The sequence below is a fragment of the Eleginops maclovinus genome, chromosome 23 (assembly GCF_036324505.1).
Source record: "Eleginops maclovinus isolate JMC-PN-2008 ecotype Puerto Natales chromosome 23, JC_Emac_rtc_rv5, whole genome shotgun sequence".
Lineage (NCBI taxonomy): Eukaryota > Metazoa > Chordata > Actinopteri > Perciformes > Eleginopidae > Eleginops > Eleginops maclovinus.
In genome coordinates, this window is record NC_086371.1 from 17,228,385 (window position 1) to 17,254,974 (window position 26,590).

A 26,590-nucleotide genomic window follows, 5' to 3' on the forward strand; every position below is an offset into this window, starting at 1 on the left:
ATAAAATAGTTCATTTAGGCACATTTTCAATCATAAATGCAGGTTTCAAGACTGCACAAGGACTCCAGCTGTGAAGAGGTCTGATGTGAGAACAAGACATAATAGTTGAGATGTAGCAGTAAAGAAAAGTATGTTTCATAAGAAAGAACACAAATACTTTTCAATCTTTTTATTGAATATTAAGGTAAATATTTCACATTAATACAGGCTACATAAAGTAGAGCCACTATACGACATGAAATTTACTCTCATTTTAACCCTTTTTAGTATGTAAACAATTATACATGTATTTACCACTCTAAAAAGGTTCTGATTTCTCTTTCTCTTTAGGTAATCATCATCTAGTTCTGGGCCAAGTTTAAATAGCTACTTCATGTTGAGCCCCCTGCAGCCCAAGAACGGTGTATGTGGGTTTAAGTCAAAATCGCTAAACTACGCAGAGAATGGATCCTGTTAAACAGGTGATCGCGCATGTTGTTTGCATCATCAGGACACTGATAACAATTTTTCGCCCATTTTCCTCTTTATTTGTTTGACATAGGCACATTAAAGAATGGCGTCATGAGAACTTCCAATTCTTCAACCTCTGCTCTGCACTGTCAGGTCTCTACTAAAGTTAACAAGTTGTACGTTTTTCTTTTTTTCCATTCGTCTTATTCGGTCATATTCGTCAGTTGGTATTTCAGGTTAGCGCTGTGGGTCATGCTGTGTGCGTTTGATTGCCTCTGGACGCTCTAGTTGACGTGGTTCAGGTGCACATTGCCCACATGAGGTGCCCAGGTACCAGGCCACACCTGAGAGGAGAGAGGACAAACACAGGGTATATGTTAGAAAGACTTCAGTCAAATAGTCTACTCATGGCTGAAAGCAGAAATACAGGTTTGAAAGTCTAACTAAGAATACAATTAGTCAGCATGGGTATAATAAAAGAGGACTTTACCTGCTGCTGTGGGTCAGAGTTATCCGCATTGTTTGGGACCACTTTGATGATGGGGCTCCATGCGGGGTCGCCAGCGTGCAAACCATTGTACATCGGTCCCCCTGGTCCCTCTGCCATGGGAGGATGAGGGGGCAGCATGGTTCCTCCATACATTGACATAGGCATCCCCTGAACACACAATAACATGTCATTGGTTATCCTGTGTACATAGGAGGAAGAGGAGTTAAATTGTCTATAGATCTATTGCTAAATCCTACCTTTGGGAAGTCCATGTAGCTGTTGGGCAAATGCTGAGCCTGGTGGTAGTTGTTTGCAGGGTTTGCAATGCCGGTGTCGTCCTGCTCCATGGGCTGGTGCTGAGAGAAGGCTGACTGCTCTGGCTGCAGCTGAGGGTGCATCATGTGGCTGCTCATCAGGGGCTGGGACCAACCAGACATAGCCTCTGTACAAAGACACACAGGGTTGACATTATGAATGATTCTAAGTTACTATTGCACAGTAACTGAGAGGCGAGTGGTGGAACAGAATCAAAAATGCATTGAAGAAAATGACTGGTTTTGAACTAGATTGTCTGGGTGTGGCTGATATTAGCCACATGTCTGCCTTCTCCTAACATTATGCAATTTGTTTTTACCCGAAGCACTGCCGACCCCGAATGACCAGATGCCTCCCTGTCCAACGGATGCCGTGTAGCTGGTGGTAAGCAAAGGGGGGTTAACAGAACCCGTCTGCCTGATCCTGGCCAGCCGCTCCGTGCCGATGGGTGGGGGAACTTTCCGGTCCTGCTGGGAGGAGTTGCCTTGCTTAGGCTGGGGGGGAGGGGGCACAGCAGAGGTGGAGAGGGCAGATGACGACACCGTAGATGGAGGCGCGACAGGAGATTCACCTTGTGGGGAGACAATACAGGGAGAAATAGTTAGGAGCAGTTCAGATATGCACATTTCAAAGCATTTCTTCAAATACAAACAAGGAAGAAAAAAAAACAAACTGTAAAATTTCCATTCATGGGTTTTTTAAAAAAGTTACAGAAGGAACAAGCCAATATAAAGCCATTTTTAAAAGTCTAAATGTATAATAAAAGGCTGAAGGGTTATAGAGACAAAGACAACACAAAACCAAGAACATTGAGAGTGTAGTACCTGATGTGGATGCACTCCATGGGTGGGGAGAAAAGTGCTGTCTGCTGAATGAGGGTCCGCCAACTCCTGTATGACCGTGCAGATACACAGGGCTTCCAGACATACCGGTGGTATAGCTGGTCAACGCTGTGGGAGCAGACATTAAAGAGACAGCTCATTATTAGGATGTTTTCTTTTTTAGCTCAAACATATAATTATTGTCTTTAACCCAGTTAAATAACCATCAACTCAACGATTAACTATCAAGAAAATAATCATACCGATGGGGCTGTTGACCATCCTCTGTGAAGCAGAGCGGTAGCCAGGGGCTTTAGAGCTGTCTGGAGGAGGTGGGGGCATCATATTCTCCATCGGACCCATGTTCATGTAGGCGGGTGGGGCCGAGTACGACTGCTCTGGAGGTGATCGAGCTGGCAGATGGCATGCACCCCACACCTGATTGTTTCCAACCTGCAAGTCCAGCAAATTTATAACAAAGTTTTAGTAGTTGTTTTTGTTGATAACGATCTTATAGAAGCAATACAGCAAAACTCGGATGACAACATTTGGTATTTAAACTTGATCCATGTAATATAAAGACACTACATAAGAGCAGCCAAAAGAAAAACAAGTTGTCTTATTGATATACTATAATGTCACTTCATCTCACCTGGTTGTTGTTATCAAAGATGCTGCTGAAGTTGAAGAGACCTGCAGGACCGAAGTTAGGGGGTAACTGCTGAGGCTTGCCTGCATTGGCCACATGCTGCATCTGGGAACCGTTCATCATGCCCATGTTAGCAGAGACCTGAAGGGAGGCTTGAGACTGGGCTTGAGCCTGGTTTTGCGCTTGTTGAGGCAAATTTGTCTGCTGGGACGTCTGGTTTTGGGTCTGTTTCGGGGGTTCTTGCTGAGCATTGAAGGGCACGAACACCGATTGCTGTTGTTGCTGCTGTTGCGTCTGTTGCTGCTGCTGCTGTTGCTCAGTAAGGGAGTAGTAAGGCCCTGGTGGCTGCATACGATGGGAGACTCTTGGCGCAGGGGCTGAGAAGTGGGGTACCGTGTTGTTGGGGTGTGCAACATTGTGTGAGAGGACAGAGGGCTGTGCTGAGGCGTGGTGGGAGCCGGGCTGCGGGTTAAGGAGCGGTGGTGGGGCCTCTGATGATGGTACAGAGGAGGGAGGAGGAGGTAACTGCTGTCGAGGCTCCAGCTTGGGTGGAAAAGCCATAGAGGGGGCAGAAAAACCCACAGAGTTGATGCTCTCGCTGACAGAAACAGCCTGGTTCTCTGCTGATAGAGAGGGCTTGTCTTTTCCAGGAGTGGCACCGGACTCTGATTTATTTGACTGGATGGGGTTCTGTGACATAGGTCCGACTGGATGCTGAGGGGCGTTCGCGTTATGTGTAGTGGAACTGTGATGTGCGGGAGAACTTGTGCCTCGTGCTGCATTGCTGCCACTAGTAGAAGAGGCGGGAACAGACACAGTGGGGACACCAGCCGTCTTGGGGTCAGGGGCGAAGAGCTTTTTTCTGACGGAAGAAGGAGTGGGTACGCTCGGCTGCGGATTGTATGGAGTAGGATTTGGGGTATGAGGCGAGGATGCAGCTGCGTTGGGAGCACTGTTGGTCGAGGTGTTGCTGGTCACGACAAAGACTCCGGAGCTGGCTGCGCTGCTGTGCTCACTGTGGGTCGAGTTGGCTCTGGCCTGGCTTCCAGTGCTGTTGGTTCCTCCATTGTGCTTGGGGGAGCTGTTAGCACTGCCGGGGCTCACGGGACGCACGGGGAAGGGTCCCCAGGTACTGGCGGCGGGAGAGAAGGTGCCTCCAAACTGGGCCATGGGTAGACGAGGGTGTCTGATCTGGTGCATGGTCTGCGCAGCCAGAAGGGCCAGCTGAGGGTGAGCGTAAGCCAAGGGCAGAGACACAGGGAAGGGCTGTCTGACATTTGACGAGAGCCCCTTCCCAATCTTTCCCCCGGCCTGAGAGGAGGGTGAAGATGAGGATGAAGAGGGCTGGAACGAGACGCCTGGGGAGGTGACCAACGAGCTCAGGGACTTGGGCCCAGTGGTGGAGCCACTGATGGCCCCTGTGGTACTGGGGAAGGAAGCCGATGTCGTTTTGGAGCCTGGGGTTCTGATGTGATTCCGCGGGATCAGATCTTCAAGCTCTTTAGCTGGATCCTGGATTAGAGCATTGATCAGCTGGACTGCATACCTTGTAGATTCCGTCCCTCCTCTGAAAAACCGAAACACCAGTTTTTTTCAGAATGACTTCTAATATTACAAAGTATAACATCAAAATGAGGACATAATTCAGTCTGATAAAGTTTTGTGAAAGTCCAGAGCACAACCAAAAAGGCATTGAAGTTCAGGTATGGTAGGAAGGCCTGCAGATTATTGTATTTGACTAACCAACGAAAACATTTCTCCAAAGAAGCTATTAAAGTCACTGCTGGTCTGGAAAGTCCTTGGTCTACAATCGCTGTATCACAATCAGCCTTCTTATCTGAAAACTAGTTTCCCAGCGCATGGGAAATGTTTGAGCCATGAAATAGCAATAGTGCAGGTTCACTGTTTTCACCATAACAATGGAGGACCAAGATGCAGGAACCACATCTACCGGTTTGAAATGTGCCAAAGAGGGCTGAGTTTTATGTTTGTTCTGCTATTCTTGTTTTTTCTCCCCATCCTGCAGTGCTAAAATAATCTAGTGTCTATAGTACTGACAGTGACGATTTTGACATTGATGCAAGAACAACAACAAAAAGAGAATAAAAACCTTTGATTTCTATTCTGCAAATTCAGTGTCCCTACATTTTGAACCTCAGTTCACTTAAAGACTAGCCCAGTTTGAATGAATGACATCATGCAGAAGGAGCTTAGATTATGAAACGGTTATACTCCAGCTGCAGTGCTGCTCAGAGTCCACCAGAGGGCCACATATTTACCTAATGGTGATCATCCTCTCCCCGTTCTTGTCCTTCTGTTTGTCTACGTCGATGTGAGCTCCTGTCACGTCCTGGATGGCTGTGATGTTGCAGCCTCCTCGACCCATAATCCGAGACACAACAGAGGCTGGCACAGAGAGCTTCTTTGATCTGTAAAATAAGCAGGGACATGTCATTATTTGGGAGTCTATAAAAGGCAGATGTGAACACTACTGATGACCATTTCAACGCAGAATTAAGCAAAACACTGACCTCCTGACTACTTCCTTCCAACCTTCTTCTCTCTTCTGGCCTCTCTTGGGGCTTGTGAGGCTGAGTTTACTGTTGGGTGAGGTGATGGGTAGAGCCATGGTCTTGAATGGAGAGGGTAAGGAGTGTGAGGTGGAGTCGCTCGTGTCCAGAGCTCTGTGACAACATGGGCAAAAAAACAAAACGAAGATACAAACAGTTATTTGTCGTGTTGGTTTTGAAATCAGATAAAGGTTGTTCTCAGAATATTTGCAATTTAACCAAAATTGTTTCTCAGATAAATATAGCATTTTGAAAATTCAGCACGTTCTCCTAGATGAACAGCTACACACAGACACACAAGCAGCACATGAGAGGATGAAACGCTCTGCTTCATCAGGGACTCACTTTTGTGTTGGTTTTGAGATGGAGACGGTGACCTTGTTTTCCACCTTGACGTCAGTCTGCGGCTGAGGACAGTGTCTCTTCTCTAGGCCGCGCAGGAGGCTCTGGGCTGCTCCTGAGGAGGGGACTGATGAGGAGGAGGAGGAGGAAGAGGAAGAGGAGGAGGCAGAGGAGGTGAGATCAGGGAGGTAGTTTAGCTCCTGACTTTTGCCCCCACTGCTGCTGCTCTCACTGGCACAGTCGGTGCTATCCAATGGGTCTGAATCGCTGTTGCCGCCCGTCACTCCGCCCCCGCCCCGAGGCTCGCCGTGGATCTTGTTCTTGTCTGCCTTGTGCTGTGCTAGTGCAACCTAGAGGGAGAAAACAAACACAGACGATATCAAGTTGTGTTTCTTTATAGATAAAAGCAACATTTTGCACATCACAAATCAACAAAGACAACGTTGACAGACGCGGTGGTGCTCACCTGCGGATCCTGTAATATGATTGGTTCATTCGGCGAGTCCTTGGTCTTGTTCTTTTTGTTCTTGCGATTGGTGCTCGGGGTGGTGGCCACACTTGCTCGCTTCTTACCAAAAGCTGTAGAGAAAGTGGTGGAGGTGGCGGATATTCCAATGGTGGTGGTGGTGGTTGCACTCGGGGGCTCAATAGGAACTTCTTCTTCTGCGGGGGGGTACATTTCAAACAGGCACAGTTATTAAAAAATATATATTATAATAAAATATGAGAAAACAGAAAAAGCCATTCTGGGGGATTAAGGTTGCATAAAGTGTCATTTTCATTGTAAATACACTGTGACTTCGTCTGGCACCCGTTTCAGCCATACCACAAAATGTTGGTTAATTAGGCAGTTCTGATTAAATTTGCTCCCCCTCCCCCAAAAGAAAAATGTCAGACATAATAATAATACCAATTAAGATCTTATTTTTAGATTTAAAATAATTAAGTTACTGCCTTCAATACTTTAAGCATCTGCTGAAAACCCTGTTTTAGCAAAAGTCCTAAAAAGTTACCATCAGCTGAATCTTCCTTTAGCTCCAGCATCTCAGAGAAGTCTTCCTTAGTTTTCTGTCCCTCCTCTTCCTCCAGCTTCCTCTTCTGCTCCTCCTTCTTTTTCTTGCGTTTCTCCTTACGCTTCTCACGTTTAGCAGCCAGTGCCTGCTTCTTGCTTTCCTCTCGGGACTGTCACAAACAAAACAGAGTTTTTATAAAAGTCATGTTCATCCACTCTTTGCAGTGTATTCAGAATGCTTGAAACAGCCGAAGCACAGCCATGACGTCTGACATTACCTTCTCCAAGTCTAGCTCCTTGAGGAGGATGCTGGCATTCTTGTTGGCCTCGGCTGCCTGCTGGTCTTTGGCTTTAACGATGGTCTCCATGCACTGGTGGCATTTCTTCAACAGCTCCTACAGCAACAGAAAACCAACGCTGGAGTTAAAACTCTGCTAACACCTTCGTCCGATCTATCAATTCTATAGAAGAGACTAATGACTTCAAAATTAAAATCAACCTACCTTGTCAGCGATGGTGGCGATGTATCTCATGCACTCAATATCTGATGGGAATTGATTGACTTCCTTTACAAGATACTGCACCACCTTCACGTGACCCTGAAATGAGAAGTAAAATGATTAATAACCATAGCTTGCGACAGGTAAGTGTGATACACCAACAATCAGGGTTTGGGAACAGTCTGCACCTTGCGAAAAGCCGCCATGAGTGGAGTAATCTTGCGGTTGTCGGCTGCATCCACATCAGCACTGGCATGCACCAATAGCTGAACCACATCAAAATGACCACCATTTGCCGCCAGCCAGAGGGGGGTGTTCCCTTTCTTGTTTCTTACATCGATATGGGCTCCCCTACAAAGACAGGAAGAGACGTTGGAGTCACATGAAAGACACTGCAGCTTAAAGGTCTGGGTATGATTAGGCAGATGGCAACATGCTGAAAAATCTTAATGTGAAAGCTGTTAAATCTTCAAAGTAAGTTAGCCTTCGTCACATCAGCATTCACTGTGTAAAACATGATGTAATAAAGACTCCATCTATAGGAAAATGAAACCATTTCCCAGTGTTCCCATCTAATTGACTTAAAAGAGACTGACAATTATATTGATAAAAGAACAAAAATAAAGCGGTCCTGTAAAGAAACACTCACCTGTTGATAAGCAGCTCACAAAACTTGTAGTGGCCCTTGTCAGCAGCAATAGTGAGGGCAGTGTCTCGGGATGAGGGGACAGGGGGGGCGTTGACGTCGGCGCCTTTGTCCAGAAGCACTCGACCCACTTCTGCATAACCTCCTGAGGCTGCCTCCATCAGAGGAGTGAGACCGGTCTGCAGGGGAAGTGAAATGTTACTAAGCAAGATGGCCACCTGAATCATGTGTTCGGCAGGTGTGGGATATTTACAAACATGGTCGATCCGGACTGCTTATACCTTAGCGCGATGCTCTACGTTGGCCTTGCGATCGAGCAGCAGACTGACGACCTCCGCCCGCCCCTGGAAGCAGGCGAGGGTCAGAGCCGTATTTCTGTTGGTCTCGATCTGGGCGTTGATGTCCGAGCCCATATCTAGCAACAGCTTCACCGCGGGTACATGACCGTTCATGGCCGCCAGCATCAGAGGAGAGATTCCCAACTTACTGCCAGTCCTGGTGAGAAAGTGAAAAAACAAAAAGATTAACAGACAAACTACTACAATAAATCTACCTTTTAATGTGCTAAGCATAAAATAGGTTCTACTCTCGTGTCCAAGTTTCAGTATACATTATTGTTTCTACTGTAGTTCAGCACCTGGAGTTTTTGCAGCATTTGATCAAAGCAGCAGCTGCTACAGTATAAACCCTTAGTTTTTAATTTAGTGCCTTACTGTTTCCACACTCCTGATGTATCACTTGGTTAATCACTATGGTATTACTTCTAGGTGTGGCTGAAACCAAAAGGCACATTTTACAGAGAAGTTGTTTTAGTTCAGCAGAAAGTGCTCCCACATTCACTTTCAGGAACTTGTGTTGTCACCTTTACATTAAATATTAAAGAGTCTGTACTGATAACAAATCTAATTTGGGTGAGCATGTTTTGCTCATATCAATCTGCCATGGTTCCTGTCACTCACCTGGAGTTTATCTCAGCTCCAGCATTGAGGAGTATCTTGATGATGTTGACGTAACCCCCAGAAGCTGCCAGGCTCAGAGGCGTGTAGTCGGAAACATTGCGGTGTTCCTTATTAGCTCCCCGCAGCAGCAGCAACTCCACCACCTGACCGACACCAATGACAGTTATATAGTTAGAGCCAGAAGATGAACAGGAGACTTCTCTATTGTAAAATGTTACTGAAAGACAATGCGTTTACCTCCTGGCGTCCCCCAGAGCAGGCGAGGGAAAGGGGCGTGTCTTTGGTTCTCTCTGACTGAGCCTCAATGTCACCCCCTTTGTCAAGGAGCACCTCTACTACTCCTACGTGACCAGCAGTGGCAGCCAGGATCAGAGGAGTAAACCCTGTCGAGAACAAACAATATGAGGAATTGTCATTTTCTTAATGCATGAATGAAATTCCTCCTCATAGCCCCGTATGTTTCCTTATGAGGCTTTCATACCTTTTTTGTCCCGGTGCTCAATGTTGGCTCCCCGTGCAATGAGGACAGAAACTAGTTCCTCGTGTCCTCCTGCACACGCCAGCGTCAGCGCTGTGTCATGGTTGCTCTCCGTCTGCGGGGAAATTTAAATCTCTTAGTAGGGTAGAGGACCGTTTGTGCATACATGTTCTCACTTGCAATGTCACCACCAAGGGCTTTGTCGTGTCAAATCTGACATTGTGTCTTACATGTGCATCGATGTCGACAGAGGGGTAGAGGGGCAGGACTGACGGGGGCGAGGCGATGTTTGCGGGCATCTGTGTGGGTGGCTGGGACAGGGGCGTGGGTGAGGTTGTAGTGTTCAGCATGGGCACACGACTGCTCACAGCTGCAACCAAGAAAAGAGGTCAAAGTTATAGTGACGTACAGATGAGGGATTTGGCAGACACTTTGAGGGTCAACAACAATCTCAAGTCACCTGCTAACAGAAATGCACTTACCCGCCATGATGTCATCCAGCGTGTCTGTGAGCGTCTGTGCAGGTGTGGCGACCATGAGCCCATCGGGGGCCTGCTGAGGTATCATTCCTGGGCCTAACCCCGCCAACTGTTGACCCTGTTGCTGTTGGCCCAGCATCTGCTGCCCCACCAGTACCCTCTGCAGCTCTGGGCTGGTGCTTCCTGGGTAGTCCGCAGGGTTATAGTCCGGCAGCGGCTGGATGGGGACGAAGGCGGTCTGAAGAGGCAGAGGCAAGGGCGGAGGCTGGGGCTGGGACTGCGGTGAAGGGGGCAGAGGAGGCTGCTGTGGCGGCTGTGGCCCATCCCTGTAGAGGATTGTGCCCACCTGAGGAAGTTTGGGGTAATCGTCCTCTTCTCCATCTGCTTCGTCCTCTGAGCCCTCATCTTCGTCATCTTCTTCCTCTTCCTGAAAAAGAATAGAAGTCTCTAGTGTAAATAAACAGCTTTAGGACTCTTGCATCATAATGATATACAAGTCAACAAACAAGTTTCACCTCTTCCCCTTCTTCTCCTTGCTGCTCATCTTGCTCCCCATCTCTGTTAGCTTCTTCGTCCGTGTCAGAGCTGGTGTGAACTTGTGCCCCTGCTGCGCAGGGAAGCGGTCCGGGAGGGGACGATGTACTTCCGGGGCCTGGGCCTGGGCCCTGACTTTGTCCGGCCTCCTGCTCCTCCTTTAAACCCTTCGCCTCCATGTACTCTTTGGTGAACTGTTGCTGTGTTTTCAGCTGCAGCTGGCGCTCCACCTTCTGCAGCTCCTTCAAGATTTTCTTCTTCTTCTGCACCTAAGTGGGGAACAGCCACATCCGTGTTTGACTAACCTCTGATACGCTGCTATATTCGCTTGTAAAAAAGCTAACATCAATTCTATTCAAGCTTTCCGTTCTAATAACATTTGAGTATGAATTTGATTGTTAAAAAGGCAACATCCATCTTACTTATAGAGCAAGAAAAAAATACTCAAAATGGAATACCATCTTAAACGGATGACGGGTTATACCTGCTCCTCTCTGCTCTTTTTCAGCTCCTCAATCTTGTCTTTGGTGAGCGGCTCCCCCTGAATGAGCTCTAGCGACTGAAGCTGGGCCTTCTCGATGGCGCTGATTCTCTGGCCCAGCTCATTCAGCTTTCCCTCCGTCTCCTCCACAATGCACTCGAGAGGCTGGCATAAGTGGAAGGGCGGCAGAGGCTCGGCTTCAGGTCCCCGGCCGACTGAGCTGGGGACACCGGGCTGTAGGGCTGCTTGTCTCTGTTTGGACACGCCTGGATTTGGACAACAGAGAACAAGAAGTTGAAGATTTGGATTGCTAAGCGGCTAACTTAAGTCTGCAACTCCATTTTGTGTGTACACTCACTGGGTGACAGGACCTGTAGTAATAATAATTACCTTTGCTGGAGACGGGTGGGGGTGTGGCGATGTTTGATGGGGCTCGGTCTGGCTCCTGAGGGGGCACTACCATGGCGAGAGCTTGGAATGGGACACGAGGAACCTGTGAACACAGAGAACATGTTAGCTTGAAAGAAAAAATAAAACAACATGCGTCTTGCTTCTTACTGAAAACAGATATATTCCACAGAAGAACATGAACGGAAAGTGGGATTTGCTGCCGTTTTTACCTGAGAGGCATCTTGCGAGGGGGGAGTGAGCTGGGAGAGGTCGGGGGCTGGGACAGACAGGATGTTGTTGGGATAGTCCAACAGGTAGGAGACCACATTGGTGTGGCCCCCTTTAGCAGCTTCTATCAACATGGTTGAACCATCCTAGCAAAGAGAAAGGATACAAGCGTGTCATATTGTGTTATCATTTCACATCTGGACATGCATAAATATTGCAAAATATTCAAATCTAAATCCAAAATGTGTGCATTACTTTGAGTCTGTGTGTAGGATCCGCCCCATGTGCCAGCAGCAGCTCCACCACAGCCAGGTGTCCTCCAGCGCAGGCCAGCGACACCACAGTGTGGTCATTATTGGCAGTAGCTCGGTTCACGTTAGCACCTGGTATGAGAAGAAGCAAGGACCCTGACTCATTGTGGACGACCCGTCTTATTGTCGGATGCACAAAAGCAAACTCCTTAACAAATGAAGAAGGGCTCAGGTATTTGTGCATTAGTATTTATGGCTATGGAAAAAGTTTTTTAAAGTTCAGTTTGAAAATACACAAATAAAAGTACTGTAACCAAAAAGTAATAAATAAGTAAAAATGTATCTTATTTACAAAAGGTTAAGTGCATAATCAACAAATGTAAAGCCTTCCTGAATCAAACGTCTTAGTCATTTTTTACAAATATATAAAACCATAGTTTAAGATGTCATCCTGAAATTATATTGGATAAAAAAGGAAAAGCCTTGTGCATATTGAAATTCAAAAACCCACCTTTGCTGATAAGGAACTGTACTGTGCACAGATGTCCTGCCCTCGCTGCTTTCATTAAGGGCGTCCGCCCCCCTTCAGACTCATGTTCCTGGAAGACAAAGGTGAGGGAGTTTTTGTTAGAGTTAGGTTTAGTCCAGTTAAAAAAAACATGTGCTACTTTACAAATGTTTAAAAAAAATACTGGTGCTCTTTGGATTTGATCCACACCGTGACGCCAAAAAAAGCGATGTCAGCTTTGTGATCAATAACCAGAAACAATTATTTTTCATAACCAAAAACTACAGGAAATGTTCTGATCAACCCCTGGAGAAGACAAGTGCCAGTGTAACCTTTGTCTTTTATGGTGTCATGGTATAAAAATGTCCCAGCAAAAAGCACTGCTGTAACTAACCGCTTCGTGTAATCTGGTGTGATGCAGTTTTTACATAACAAAGAGGATTTAGGAGGATGGCGTACCAAGTTGGCTCCAGCCTGCAGCAGCACATCTGCCACGTCAGTGTGTCCGTTCTCACACGCATACGTCAAGGCTGTGTCACCCGTTGCTGTTGTGGCATGAACGTTTGCCCCTGAATGACAAAACCAAGAGAATAGCCTTGTAAGCACAGCGGTGTAACAAACACATTTTTTTTAAAAAGGCATACTCTTTGTTCTCCTAGATCCGCTGCTATCGTTTCTCCAGCTCACCTGCAGCCAGTAGGTATTTCACCAACTCCAGATGGCCTTCCTGTGCAGCCTCCATTAGAGGTGTGGAGCAACCCAACTCGATGTCTGCGCCCGCCTTGATCAGGAAGTCGGCTACTTCCAAGAAACCTCCGCAGCATGCTAGAGTCAAAGCCGTCTCCTGCGTCTCCTCTGTCTGGGCATTGATGTTAGCGCCTGAACGACAGATAAAGAACAGTTAGTGATGAACAACCTTTGTTGTCATGAAGAGTTACAGTGCATGCTCTCTTTTAAAAAAATGAAAAGACTAAAGTAAAATGAATAAACTTTCAGAGATGACATTCTCAATTGTCTTATTTCTGCAACAAAAATTAAAAGAGACTGGATTGTACCATTCACTGGCGGGTTTGGAATTGCTTTTCCATTCCCCAGATGAAAAAGCGACACTTGCTTACCTTGAGCCAGCAGCAGTGCTACCATCTCTTCATGGCCTTCTCTAGCCGCCTCCATCAGAGGTGTGTAGCCTTCATCATTAACCTGGACACAAACAGAAGCATCCGAAGATAAGAAAAATGGAGACGAGTATGAGTCACTGCAAGGTAACCGTGGTGCAGCTCGTCTTCTGTGTATCCTCAGTGAGAAGAAAGCTAGTAGAGTGTTCGGTCCAATGTATCGCATTGTCCACAGTACAATATCCACTGCAGTATGTGCAGTAAATTGTTCTACAGCTACATCATTTATATTTATAAATCCAGCTCTATAAAGACAGTTGAACTGTATCCTGTATATAACGGTCTTCCCTAAATTGTGTCGCTGAGGGCTTCGACGCCTCCTTTAACCCATTTAGGCCTAGAGCGCCTAGAAAAAAAGCCTGTAAAACCTATGGCCGATTTTAGAAGAACCCCCTAAAACCTGAAGTTTTTCTGGAAATTCAGCAATTGTGTCAACTCCTACTAAATAATTGATTTCTTAACAATAAATCTCGGTCGATTGGTTAGACGGGCTCAAAGTCGTCAGCAATAATGTCATCAGCGCTGTGCAGATCGTCAATATCAGTACCTTCACTAAATTTCAGAATTTCCTCCACAGTTGCCATGATTGCTCGAAACAATCCAAACAAAGCCACGTGTATATTCTGATGCATTTCATTGGTTAAGAGGCCGATAATTAATGCAAAGAAATACCACAGAGCTCTTGTACCAGAAACAGACGTATCAGCTTTCCCGGTTTTAATGTGGCAACGCTTTCCCGGTTTAAATGGGTTAACATCAATTTTAGGACACACATAACTTTCCAGAACCAATCCCCCTCAAACTCAAGGACCCCACCCAACATAGTTAGAGACATAGATCAAGGATTATTTCTGTTACAACACTGAGAATTGTTATGAGACCAGCAGGTTTTACAGAACCTCACAGGCGGATCAGCCACAAAATATAAATGCAAGCATTATGTCTATTTTTAAATGCTTTTAAGGCGTTGATTTGTTTTCCTCAAATTCCCAAATTTTCCATGAGCCGTGGAAACCGTGGCTGGTGTTTAGGTGCCTCGTCTCTTTACACACCTCCTCCAAGTTGGCTCCCCTCTCTATGAGCAGGGCTGCCAGCTCCACATGTCCTCCACAGGCTGCGAGGGTGAGGGGCGACTCGAAGGAATCTGCTGGCATGTTGACCTGCGCACCGCTGTCCAACAGCAGCCGTGCCACCTCCACATGGCCGTCCTGGGACAGCGAGACACACAGAGAATGTAGAGATAAGCACCTGAATAAATATATGGGACCATTTTGCAGTAAGCCAATATAAAGTCGCGCTAACCGAGTCCCAGAACCTTGAGATTCTTCACAAGCCACTTTTAAAAGAAGAATGAGAAAAACGACTTTCCCAACAGCATTTGTTTCATGTATTTATTTTTAAAAAGAGGGAATATCCCTTTCCCAATTATTGAAGTGAACTAGCCTTCATTAAGACTTGTGTCTGTGCTTTACATATTTATCTTTGGTTTTTCCCCTATGGTACATTGCATACATTTATTTTAAATGCTAAAAATAACAAACAAGGAAATATAAAACAAGTGGTAACGTGAACTGACCCTGCTGGAGAAAATATTTAGTTAAGGGTTTGGGTCAGATGCTCACCATGCACGCCTCCATTAATGCCGTGTGCATCTCATCTGTTTTATGTTCCTGATCTGCGCCAGCCTCCAACAAAAAACGCACCATATCCAAGTGACCTGCAGAGGACAAACATAATTCACTTTTTTACCACAAAGTATTAGTCCCGAGCATGTAAATGGTGGGAAACCAAAACAAGGAAATCACCAGGACAGACTATATTTGAGTTCTGACCTTTGTAGCAGGCGAGTGTGAGAGCGCTCTCCTTGAACTCATTGGAGTGTGTGTTGATGCCGGCGCCATACTCCAAGAGTACCCTGGCCACTTCTACATGGCCGGCACTGGCCGCCTCCATTAGAGGTGTGTGTCCGTTCTCGTTGTGGTCCTCAATGTTAGCACCCTCTTTGAGCAGCACCTTCACCACGTCCACGAAGCCACCAGCACATGCGTACGTCAAAGCTGTGTTGCCTGGAACAGCGCAGAGTTTATTGAGCACATAAGTCGGAGATTTAAAAGGAAAGAATTGATAAAGGTAGAAGAAAGAGGAGGGGGTTTTACCTGTGGAGGACTGTGCGTTTACATCCGCCCCGTGGACCAGAAGCAGTTTGACGATGTCCACATAACCTCCACTGGCGGCAGCCATAAGTGGCGTTACGTCCCCCTTGATGCCCCGATCCTCCACATTTGCATGCATGGCCAACAAAACCTAAAGAAGAACGATGAAACAATGATATTAATTGAAAAGTATTGAAGATATCACCGCCAAATTCAACTAATTTCCTTGAAGGATGTTTACTTTAGTGTTGGCAAATATATAGATTTTGTAATACATATAAATTATGAATTTGAAGCGTATGAAGCCATCTACACCAGCTGAACGCTCTGTTCTCTTTTATATCTGACAGAGTTGCTATGCTGCAGTAAAGCAGATAAGATGTATTTAACTAAAATCTTTATAAGAAGATTGTAATTTGGTTTTGTTTTATACTTGCCATGTATTTGCCATTTGGAATGTGTGACAACCTCAGAGGCTTTTGTTTGTTCGTATAATTAGAAAGTTTAATGAATTGTTAATGTTCTAAAGTTATTCTGCTATCCAAAAGAAGTCGAGGTTATAGCCTTATAAAACATATTTTATAAAATGGTGAAATTGAATATACTATATATAGTGTTGTGTCAATTTACCCCCATGGTTTAAAGGAAATGGTATTGAATATCAGTACAGTGTGCAGGCACTACACATAGGAAAAATGCAAATGACTATTATGCTAACTCATATCCCACTCTTTATCATACGTACCTGTGCAAGTTCATAGTAGCCAGCCGAGCAGGCGAGGCACAGCAGGCTCTCCCCTTCTTCTGTGTGTTCGTTTACGCTCCGTCCCTCATCGAGCAATTTGCGCACCGCATTGACATCCCCATCTGAGCACGCCTCTGCTAAACTACGGCTGAAAATAACCAGACTGCTACAATTACTGCCACTGTGACAGGTGAAGACACATACGCCTCACATTTACGCACACACATTTACATACTGTATGTGGAACTCAGAATTCGAATAAAAAAGACAGTGCAAAGATGTATTAATGCATGACAATGTGTTTATGTGTGCAAGAAGAACTGACGTATGGCAGTGTCAGTATGGGCGAGATACATACTTGTCAGCTTGGCCGGCGTTGAGTGTGTTTTCAGCCCTCATGCGCGTCAGGGCGGCTGCAGCTTCGTCCAGCGCACAACTCACAGATGACGTCAGTCTCCGTAGCACTTCGGGGTCTGCAAAAGCTTTACCATCGGCAGTGGACAGTTTACCGATGCCTGCCGAACACCAAAAGGGCAGAGGTGCATAGGGCAAGGCAAACCACAGGGGAGCACAACCACGCCAGACCAGATGAAGAAGCAAGTCCAGTCCAGCCAATCCAATCCAGGGTTAGTAGCAGCATACACAAAGAGGAAAAAGATCACACACAGAAAACACACACAAGCATTTGTGTTAATATGGCTTCAAATCTTTTTTCCACTACTTTAAATACACCATCTATGATTCATGAGTCCTTTAATATTGCCAATGACTGGGTGAAATAGTACTGTTCAAAACTAAATCAGCTGGAATATTATGGGAATGTCCAGGTATAACCAGATCTGTGACAGAATGAGCAAATTGAGGGAGGTCGTGCTAGTCCTATAAGCTAGTAGACATAGGTTGTACATGGTTGAAGAGAAAAAAAGTCTCCTGTGTGAATTATAGATGGGTAAGAGGCAGTGAATGTGAGAAACAGAAACTGGAGACAGTGGTCAAGAGAGAAACACACAGCTGGTGGAAAAACAAAATGCCATATGGAGAGAAAAATGTGTTTATTTATGCGCTTGTCATGAAAAAGAAGAAAAGCCAAAGAGGAGAACGAAAGGAAGAGCAAGCAGGAGAACAGAAATTGCTTTCGCTAATGGCATACATTGAAAGATCCCTTTCAGAAGACATAAAATGGACTATTACCAACTAATGAAACCATTCAAGTGGTTATGTTGTTGTTAAGCAGCCTCTGTTTTAAAGTCGTGTGTAAAAGAGGAAGCAAAATGACAAGAGTAGAAAAAAAGTGTTGGCTTTGAACTTCTCAGCCTCAGTGAGCTCTAGTCCTTACGGTCCTTTGTTTTGGACAATAGGCCTGCAACTGGAGATAAACTTAGCACGGATGTCAGACTAGGATTTCGCAATATTCCCAAAGGCGAGGGAAGCAAGAGGTCAAGGAAGTTGATCATTAATTTTTTATGTTTATCTCAGAAATTGCAAATAGTTCCCTGAACCAAAACAAGCAGGGCATACGCAGTTCGACAAACTGTAAATACCTTGGATGAAAACAAAGAGACCAATTGAGGAGAGTCATTATTCTAACCTTTTTTGAGTACCTCTATTTGTTTAGGTTGAACTCATTCCTGCTTGAGCCAAGAGAAATGGACATTGAGCCTTCACAGATCAAGACTGTGACTTTGATATTTCTATACGCGTTGCCTTTCAACTGAAACAACTTACTGGCCACTGAGCTGCCTACACCCGTTATACCACCAACACTATGCAATGAAACATTTCTATCCAAGTGTCTGATTAAAAGTTCAGCCAATGTTTGTTTGAGAACGGCCTACGCAAATATTCAAGCAAGTTTCCTTAAACTCTCATAGAATTCCTAAACAAAGCACTTGTCATCTGTTATGTTAACATAAATGAATCAACCTGTCAATCTCTAAACTGATTCATAGAGTAGCAAAGGTCTCACTAGAAAGGGAGAAAAGATCACTAGCATCTTTTTTCAAAAACAGTATAGTCTGTGGAATTCATTTTAGTTTGTGGAGTTTTTCACTCGTGTATATACATATTTATTTTGGTTACAATTTATTTAAATTCTTCTCCTTTTCAGTTTTAAACTGTGAGAATTAATGCCATTTATCTTTCACAGTATGCTAGCACCAGGCTGGCTCCAGATTAATGGCCCAAAAAAAAAGTGTCCTTAACTTCTGTGTGCGAGCTGCCTCTAACCGCAGAGCACAGAGGTGTCTGAATCCATAGAATCAAGTCCAAATCCAGCATGAAAGAGCTGCACAGTGTTTACCCATAACCACTTGCTCCTGTGCTACTCCCCCTAAAACTCGGACATGTTTACACCGACAACATGATGTTCTATCTAGTTGGGCTACGAGTTATGGGAGGTGTGTATAATGCTCCACTCCAAACGCTTTTGTTCAGAACATACACATGTATATCTCCAAAGGGAATACTGTATAGCATTTCACTTTTGATGATATAATTGTCAAGCTAATCCCTATAAAATGTAAAAGGATGTTAACATTTAAATCTGTCAGCACTATAGCGACGACATTTTAATGCAAACGGCAGCGCAAATAATGTTTGATATTCAGGTTAATACCCACACAACTTAGGTCAATCTAAGAATGTTTGGCCATGTTCTTCTATAGCAGCTAGCTGTCATTACTATATAGAAGCATAACTTTGCATCCAGTTCACTTCCTAACTGTTTCGCAAATGAGAAACAATTAAACGGCATCTCAATACCACTGAACTGATCATTCAATGGAGGACATAAAGCTTTCTGTCATACATTTATCTGACAGCTTTACAAATCTGAGCAATGTTCAGTATGATGGCCTTCTCTAAGACGCTTTTACTTTACACACCAATACTTTTCTTTAAGTAAAAGGGTTAAATGCTAGCTTCTAGTATTGGACGGTTTCATAGGAGACGGGGGGACTTGATGTATTCTGGGTAAGATGTAGCAATGGTAGCGCTGGTAAATCAGATCATTTATTTGCCACGCTTTTCAGCTATTTCAATAGGCTCCACAGTTCAGCTACAGTTCAGAGACATAGATGTTAAGGAACCCCAGCCAGTGTTGTACGCAACGCACATTTATCAGATTGCCAACTTCAGTTACCTCTCTGAAGTTGATTTACTATTTTGACTGATCTACTTTACTTCATTGATTTGTTTTGGGGCGATTAAACCGTTGTAATAACTAAGTCTTCCTTATGGAAAACATACAACTGGTTTACATTGAGTTTAAATAGTCGACATAACTCTTATTCTTATGTGTATACCTTGTTTAAATGTATTATATTTCAGTTTGTCATCCGGATTACCTTTTCCCCACACCCACACACGATGTAATTCGCCAACCAGCGCAAAAAGGGATCCAAAACCAGAAAATATAAGGGTTTTAGCTCCTGTATTATATTCTCTGTAAACCTTTTATATTCAATGATACTTTCTAAAGTGCATTGTTTGTATCCTTAAGGCTTTATAACGTTTTTAAACTCGTTGAATGCATTAATACTGTGTTGTTTCTTTTGGCAGTATTTTTTTCCTTTGTTATAATTAACAACCAATGTGTTTTGCCACATACTGCGATCAGCACCTATGTATTTCACGTCTCTCCCATGCTGTATACGTGCGTCATGCATCCGTTGAACAATTTATGAAAATGGGCGTCACAACATTACTGTACAGAAACACTAGTGTTCACAAACTACTCTCATATTTTGCAAAATAAGATGAATGGGCTGAAAGTTGGTTATCATGATGTGTTCTATTCTATTTTTAATCCTATTTAACAACGATGCACACCTGACTAGAAACATGACGTCTACATTGTCACCAAATCTATAGAAATTAAGGACCTAGCATTCACTTGTTCTTGGTTTAAACTAAAAAGCTTAACTTGTTAAAGAAAAATAAATCTGTGTAAACCTTTTTAATACTACGTATTCACTACACATAAAGAATGTATAGCAAACCTACTATTTTTAGATAAGGACCTGTTAAGGATTTATAAACGATATCAACTGAAACCCAACTTTTGTGGCAGCCTCTTTTTTTCCCTACAAAAACAAAATGCTCAAATTCAGCAACCGTACGTAAGCGGCAGGATGATGTCAACATGGTATTTTGCCTCTGTAAATGACTGAAATGGACTGGAAGTAAATAAAAATGACACAAAAGCTGTGCTGTAATTCAGCTGCTATTTGAAGGTCGCTACAGCCACGTCAATGTTGATGTTTTAGCCCTTGCACATATTGCCCCTATTTTAGGAGTCTTAAATGTATTGAATTAGATAACCTAACCTCAAACTATTTCATATCAGATTTTAATTGGTGGAGAATATGTTTGCAATAAATTAGTATCTATATACAAATACACAGCCCATAAACATTACCAGACCCTTGGCATCTTCCCTGCTGATTGTCTTGACAGGCTTGGTATTTGGCTACTTTGTTCACATGGAATGAAGAGAGGCAGTCCAAATCTTGCTGCCACTACACAGATACTCTGTCGTTGCTAATACTATACAAAAACACTATAAAGAGAGCTCACAAATCAACTAGAAAAACAATAAAACATTATTAAATTATGTTTATTATTAGTCATCATTATTATGCCAGCTGTGACAGATCTTAAGCAAACAGATAGCATAAGTTGCCAACTCTTCTGTTCCCCCTGGCCAGGGAGAAAGGGCAATAGAATGAGATTAGCCATTAGCCGTTCAACACAGGCTCTCTGCATGCTGTGCAGGCTCAAGCGCGTTGCAGCGTTAATCTGCCCGGTAATGTTCATAAGCCCAAACAAGGCCAGGACACCCAGCTAATGGATAAATCTACACAGAGCTTCTCATACCTAGATTACAAGTTCTAATCAAACTAATTTACCCAAATCACTTTCCAACTATTTTGTGATAAGACCCCAGAAGAACAGGCAGGTTCCTTTTAAGACAATTCGGCTGTAGGCTTTATACGAATTAAGACCCCAACCATTGTTGGGAATTGAAAGGGACGGGGCAGAAAGGTGTAACACAAATTACGAATGGTTGGAGCAAAATAGGTGTGGCCAATGAGGTACTGCTCAACTACAAATTAACAAGTTTCAAGTTAAGCGGAATGATGTTGAGCTGAAGCATTCATACCTGCAGCTTCCAGTAGAGCTTCAAGTCGAGCCTGTGTCTCTGGATCTACCGTCCTCAAATCTACTCCATCTGTGGCGCTTGACAAAAGCAACTCTGAAGCTGTCTTCATGATGGGGTTATCAAGGTCCTCCTGGTCCAAAATGAATGACTCCACCTGCAAGACGTACAAAGAGGAGGGAAGGAGAATTACATATGGGAAAGTGTAACATTATTTTCTTATGTTGCATTCATTATTATTTACATCATTGTTTATAGAAGTGGATTCACACTCCCTATATAAAGGCCAGGAATCAAAAAGGCTGCACACAGAGAGATTCAGCTGAGAGTCATCTGCCCAACTACAGCCCAGCAGTCTCACACCTGAGCTTTGGCCCTGTCGGCTATCATCTACTAAAAACATTTTATTCTTCAAAAAAAGCAAGTGACTCAACAAAATATTTCATTATTCAATTCCCTATTCATATTTTTTTAGCGTATAAACAACAGCTACTCACATAGGTCACTGTAGAGTAAAACTTACAGATTCATCTGACAATAACAACATCCCAATTAAAACAAGTTCTAAAAATAGAATATTACAGCTTTAAAGCGAGAAAGGACTTCGCCAAGTCCTTAGTTGCGCCACAGGACACATTTTGATTATGTGTCCATAAAAACCATGCTGTAAAAATCAGTTTTAGAATACACTTTGTTTGGAAAAAGGGTCTGTACCGTTTAATGGGCCTTCTCTTGGAACTTAAGTATATTAACATCTATTTACAACCATTAGATTAATACTGATTTTGACAGAATGTACCACACACTGTATTATCTTGAGAAATCTATGAATCACTAATTTATCCTGTTAAGTTAACCAGGTATACTGAGCATGAAAAATACAGACATTAAAACTATCTCAGCCTTGCACATGCGTAACCTTTTAAATCATTAACACGATTTGGAATGAATTACAGACATTCACATCATTCAACACTTTGTAAAACAAATCGAAACAGTAATAGCCCACTGTCTATGACTATCCATAAGCTGCAGCAGGTTTTTAAGGCCTGGTCCATAGGGCAAATGTTGGGAAAGTCAGCATTCAGTCATCTGGGGGAATTCAGCAATACTATAGGAAGGCAGAGCAAAATAAACCATGGGGGATGTAGTTCTATGAAGGCCTTTATAATCAACAATGGACATCAGTCTCCACTATTAATGAACTACAGTTCCCAGAGTGTTTGTATCCACAGAGCTGGAAAGGCCTAGAATGGCATCTGCTTAATCCTGGGGCTCAGATTTTAGCTGCTGCCCAGAGCAGTGAGTTCTCTACTGGAGTAAAACACCACAACAAATGCTCCCTTTCAGACTTAAAAAGGTAGACTGTGTGAGCTAAGAAACAGGACTGAGAGGGCACATCTTCATTTCTTGATTCAATTAAACTGCCTGAGATGCAATTGACTCAACTTCATATCTCATTTTACCACTACACAGCTGATGCTAAGACAGACATGACCAGGCTATATTGACATTGGTAGCTGACATGTTTACTGTCATGGCTGTAGTGTGTTTCAGCCATGAGGAGGAGATGCCATCACACCTATTAGCTATAATAGAGACATTAGTTATAATAGAGACAGATCAACAAGTAATATGCATTGCACAGCAGTGCCGATTCTTTCCACAGCCATATCTCCTTGATGACTTTCTGACAGTAAATACTGTATCGTCTTTTAGATAACAAAGAATAGTTTTACCATTAAAATGTAATTCAACTGAGACATTTGGTACATTTGTATCTAGCAGTCGTTCCTGAGTTTCATTCCAGGGTCTGCTCAGTCATATGATATGGTAAATAACATTACCTGACAATAGTATGATTGAGATGACAAAACAACAAAAGGTCAGCTCAGATTAGACAAGAAATGCTGTAAAAATGGTAGACATTAATCTTGATTAGGTTTGTCAAAAATCCCCAAATAGGAGGTTGTCACATTGTCACAATAACGTGACATGACAAATGTGTCCTTTGGTGACAAGTATAATCTTTCAATTGTGTATACATCTGAGCAAATGTATTACATATTAAAAGTATGTTTCGCTGAGGAGGAGATGCCATCACACCTGTCCCCGTGTGTGACTGCCAGCACATGGAAAGTTGGACACCTCAACATAAACTCTAGCTGCTCTCAAATGTGACAACGCAAATCAAGTTGACACAGTGGTGGAAACTATCCGACCAAAAGAGGGTAAGGATGAAAATACCTGACTGGTTTATTTGTCAACACCTCCTGTCAGAATTTCAACGAGTTTCGAGATGAAAAGGCTTAATCTATACGCATCGAAAAGTTAGCTGACGGACGATCGGAGTTAATTTACATGATTTGGTAAAGTGACGTAATTGCACCACAACTACGAAATGGCAGATAGTTATCTGCTCGTTTAGATCCGCGGGTTTACGGGCATCTTCCATTTTCTGTGGCTGGAAAGCTGCTGGTAGAGCTGCAAACTTGTGATGGGTGTTGCGAGACGACAGCACCGAACGAGGCCGTCGTCGCTTCCACCCGAACTAGGCCGTGGTCACAGCCTGCGCTGCATAAATAAAACATTTCAGCCGCTCAGCGTGAACAACTGCTTGTGCCTCACCAAACATTATCGACAGTAAACACTCCATAAGCACCTGAACTGACAAGAGGTGTTGTTCGGGTAAAATGCTGGCTTATTTTACGTAATTTCAGCGGCCTGGGAGGGGGTGGTTGCCAACTGCGAGCTAACTCGCTAGCTAGCCGCGCTAGGAGAGGAATGTTGCCTAGCTCTCTGGTTAGGCTTAGCTAACTAGCTTAGCTTAGCGTAGCTACCTCTGAAACCTCGTCTTCGTCGCTGCCGGATCCTGGACCCGAGGAGAGGACGGCCGCGGCCGCCAGTTTGAAATCCAGTCTTTCTGTTGCAGGCCCGCCTGGTTCGCCGTACAAACGTACTTTCTTTCCGCCTACACCAATCCCAATGCCCCCTAGTCCGACTCCTCCTGGTGTCGCTCCTACCCCCATCCCTGCCACTGGGGAGCGAGGAGTCACCGAGTCAATCTCGTCCTCGAAGCCGTCCGTCAGCATTGCCGTCCCGGCTACTGCATCCTGCATACTTATGTTCACAATACGTGTGTTCACGAGCTAGTTGTTGACATAAACGTCCGTCCAGGCTCTTTCTTTTAGGATATTTGCGTGATTTTACTTCAGGGAATCCAGAAACTCTCCCGAAGCGAGGGTTGAGGAGGATCTCTTTCCCCCAGCCATTAACTTTCTAACAACCTAACCCGATACGCACTGTTTCTCAGAACGACCGCCTTTGTGGGAAATCCTTGGAATCCTATTGGTTGAGCAGGAATAAATTCTGTTTTCAATTGGTCGAAGTATGTGCTTGTCAAACATGAGACCGCAACGTCATGTTAGGTTTACCAATATCACGAGGCTGTAGAACGAACGTCAAGACATGACATGGTAGGCCAACTTAACTGGTAGCTAGCTTTATAGTTCATGTAAACTCTTATTGGGAAAGCACGTTTATAAAAGGTCCACTCTGACAGTGAATTGGAACTTCTTATACATTTAAATAACAAATGTTATATGAGTTTTATTGATTATAAATATCAGTGTATGACACTACCACACAAATTCCATATGTTCTAACTTATATAGCATTAATGTGAAGGTGAAAAATATAACATAATTTGGAAGAAAGAAAAGAGGATATTTTAAGGGAACATGATATTAAAGAAACATAAACCCACTCGCATAAAAACATGAAAAAAACAATGGTCACCTCGGATCATGATAAAATAAACATCTTAAATATGTACATATTTAATGTTTGGCAACAAATAATCACACCACAATGCCATGGAATAATTCGTCCTAGTTCAATCTAAGGTAACTCTGGTAATATGGAAAAAACATAATTGAATTTCCAACCCACTGACACCAAATACACTGGCCCTTTGGTGCAAACGTTTATGTGAGTACTCGTTGATGTAAACGTATTTACATAAACCCTAGTAGGCCTAAATGTTTGGTCTCTATAAAGCCTTTGCTTTGTATATGTTATTTTATTATAACATATTTATGTATAGTTTAGGATGAATGGCAGTAATAAAACAGGTGTATTTCACTTCTTTGTTTTCATTTTTGTCTAAAAATATGAATTTAGCAGTGTCTTAATGTTGTGAATGATTCAGGCAATGGCAATTACAGATGTATACTCATGCTAAGTTTGATATGCATTAATGCATTATGTTTCAAGACTTAATGACATTTAACAAGAGTAAAACATGCAACATTTCCCTCTAAAAATATGTGTTTTAGGAGTAGCTATAAAAAGCACAAAACATAATGAACATTTAAATAAAGTACCAGTTATTCAAAAGTATAATTAATGACATTAAGTCACATTACATTATTTGAAATAATTTTTTTGTTAACTTAAATGTGTTAGTTTTTGGAGGGGACCATTTTTATGTTGTTGTGCCACTGCCAATTCAGGCCACTTCTGAAGTTTTTGACTGAACTGCAATTTCTCTTGCATTAGTCCAACAAGTTAAATCTGTTTAACCTATTGCTACTTTTGTTCGTTTTGGGCTACTGCACTAGCAGATTGGAGAAACTCGTTGTTTACATGGTGAGTGTTGCTTGTTAATTTTTTCATCCATTTAAACTGATGAGTGCTTAGTCACATTTGTTTCCTCAATTTCCCTCGGGATAAATAAAGCTTCTTGAAAAAACCAATTGGCCAAGACTAAATAAGTTCATGGTCACCTTATACATTTGCATCATCATGCAAAAAAAACCTTCAACTTCGATGTTGTCTAGTTGTCTTGTTGAGTGGGTTTAAGTGTTTTTTCTACCTTAAAAAAGCTTAAAGCATCACAAGTTACTGACCGCTGTAAAGTTGGATAGTAATGCTAGGAGATGCACCCGGCCCGCATAGGGCCTTGGGTATCAACGTCATAACGTTTGGGCGTGGACGCAGGCCAGTTGGATGCAATTGGTTATTCAGATGTGGTTGCCAGGTTTGTATTAAACCCGTAGCACAATTAACTAACATTCAATCAAAATCGCAATGCGCACGTTTGTCATTTTCAAATCACTATTTTCAAGACCTGAGGAAGGCTAAAAATGTTTTTAAATACTATTTGAATGAAGTATTGTGGAGTACCAGCAATATCCCGGCCTACAAATCATTTACTACAGACTTAACTAAATAAATAATACTATCATCAGTTTT

General features: G+C 43.4%; 1 protein-coding gene across 8 annotated transcripts; it reads right to left on the reverse strand.

Moving 5' to 3' along the window:
- Nucleotides 1-154: 154 nt before the first annotated feature.
- ankhd1 (ankyrin repeat and KH domain containing 1) lies at nt 155-24,611 on the reverse strand. 8 transcript variants are annotated; one of them, XM_063875927.1, is made up of 39 exons: nt 24,175-24,611; nt 21,338-21,491; nt 16,535-16,658; nt 16,177-16,324; nt 15,435-15,582; nt 15,111-15,344; nt 14,901-14,995; nt 14,331-14,486; nt 13,222-13,303; nt 12,791-12,982; nt 12,563-12,672; nt 12,107-12,194; nt 11,600-11,727; nt 11,347-11,490; nt 11,117-11,219; nt 10,730-10,992; nt 10,227-10,514; nt 9,715-10,138; nt 9,463-9,602; nt 9,236-9,347; nt 8,992-9,137; nt 8,755-8,897; nt 8,077-8,290; nt 7,799-7,974; nt 7,338-7,500; nt 7,153-7,248; nt 6,928-7,044; nt 6,651-6,819; nt 6,104-6,300; nt 5,641-5,987; nt 5,257-5,409; nt 5,005-5,154; nt 2,729-4,292; nt 2,340-2,529; nt 2,080-2,205; nt 1,575-1,826; nt 1,198-1,382; nt 941-1,108; nt 155-794 (listed from the first exon to the last, which is right to left on the reverse strand). In XM_063875927.1, the coding sequence occupies exons 1-39, from the start codon at nt 24,451-24,453 to the stop codon at nt 735-737; spliced, it is 8,028 nt and encodes a 2,675-aa protein (XP_063731997.1). In that variant the 5' UTR covers nt 24,454-24,611; the 3' UTR covers nt 155-734. The 8 variants fall into 8 exon arrangements, with proteins under 8 accessions (XP_063731997.1, XP_063731996.1, XP_063731995.1 ...); XM_063875926.1 differs by having other exon boundaries at nt 14,331-14,492; XM_063875925.1 differs by having other exon boundaries at nt 14,331-14,492; nt 16,177-16,339.
- Between the last annotated feature and the right edge of the window lie 1,979 nt (nt 24,612-26,590).

What these genes read in the sequence shown, in the direction of transcription:
- ankhd1 (XM_063875920.1), bottom strand. Translation starts at nt 24,453, where the DNA reads ATGCAGGATGCAGTAGCCGGGACGGCAATGCTGACGGACGGCTTCGAG. An exon ending in AGCTCTACTGGAAGCTGCAG is followed by an intron (nt 16,692 to 21,337) that starts GTATGAATGCTT and finishes GGTGTTCGGCAG; the next exon opens with GCATCGGTAAACTGTCCACT. An exon ending in GAAATACCTACTGGCTGCAG is followed by an intron (nt 12,673 to 12,790) that starts GTGAGCTGGAGA and finishes TTTGTCATTCAG; the next exon opens with GGGCAAACGTTCATGCCACA.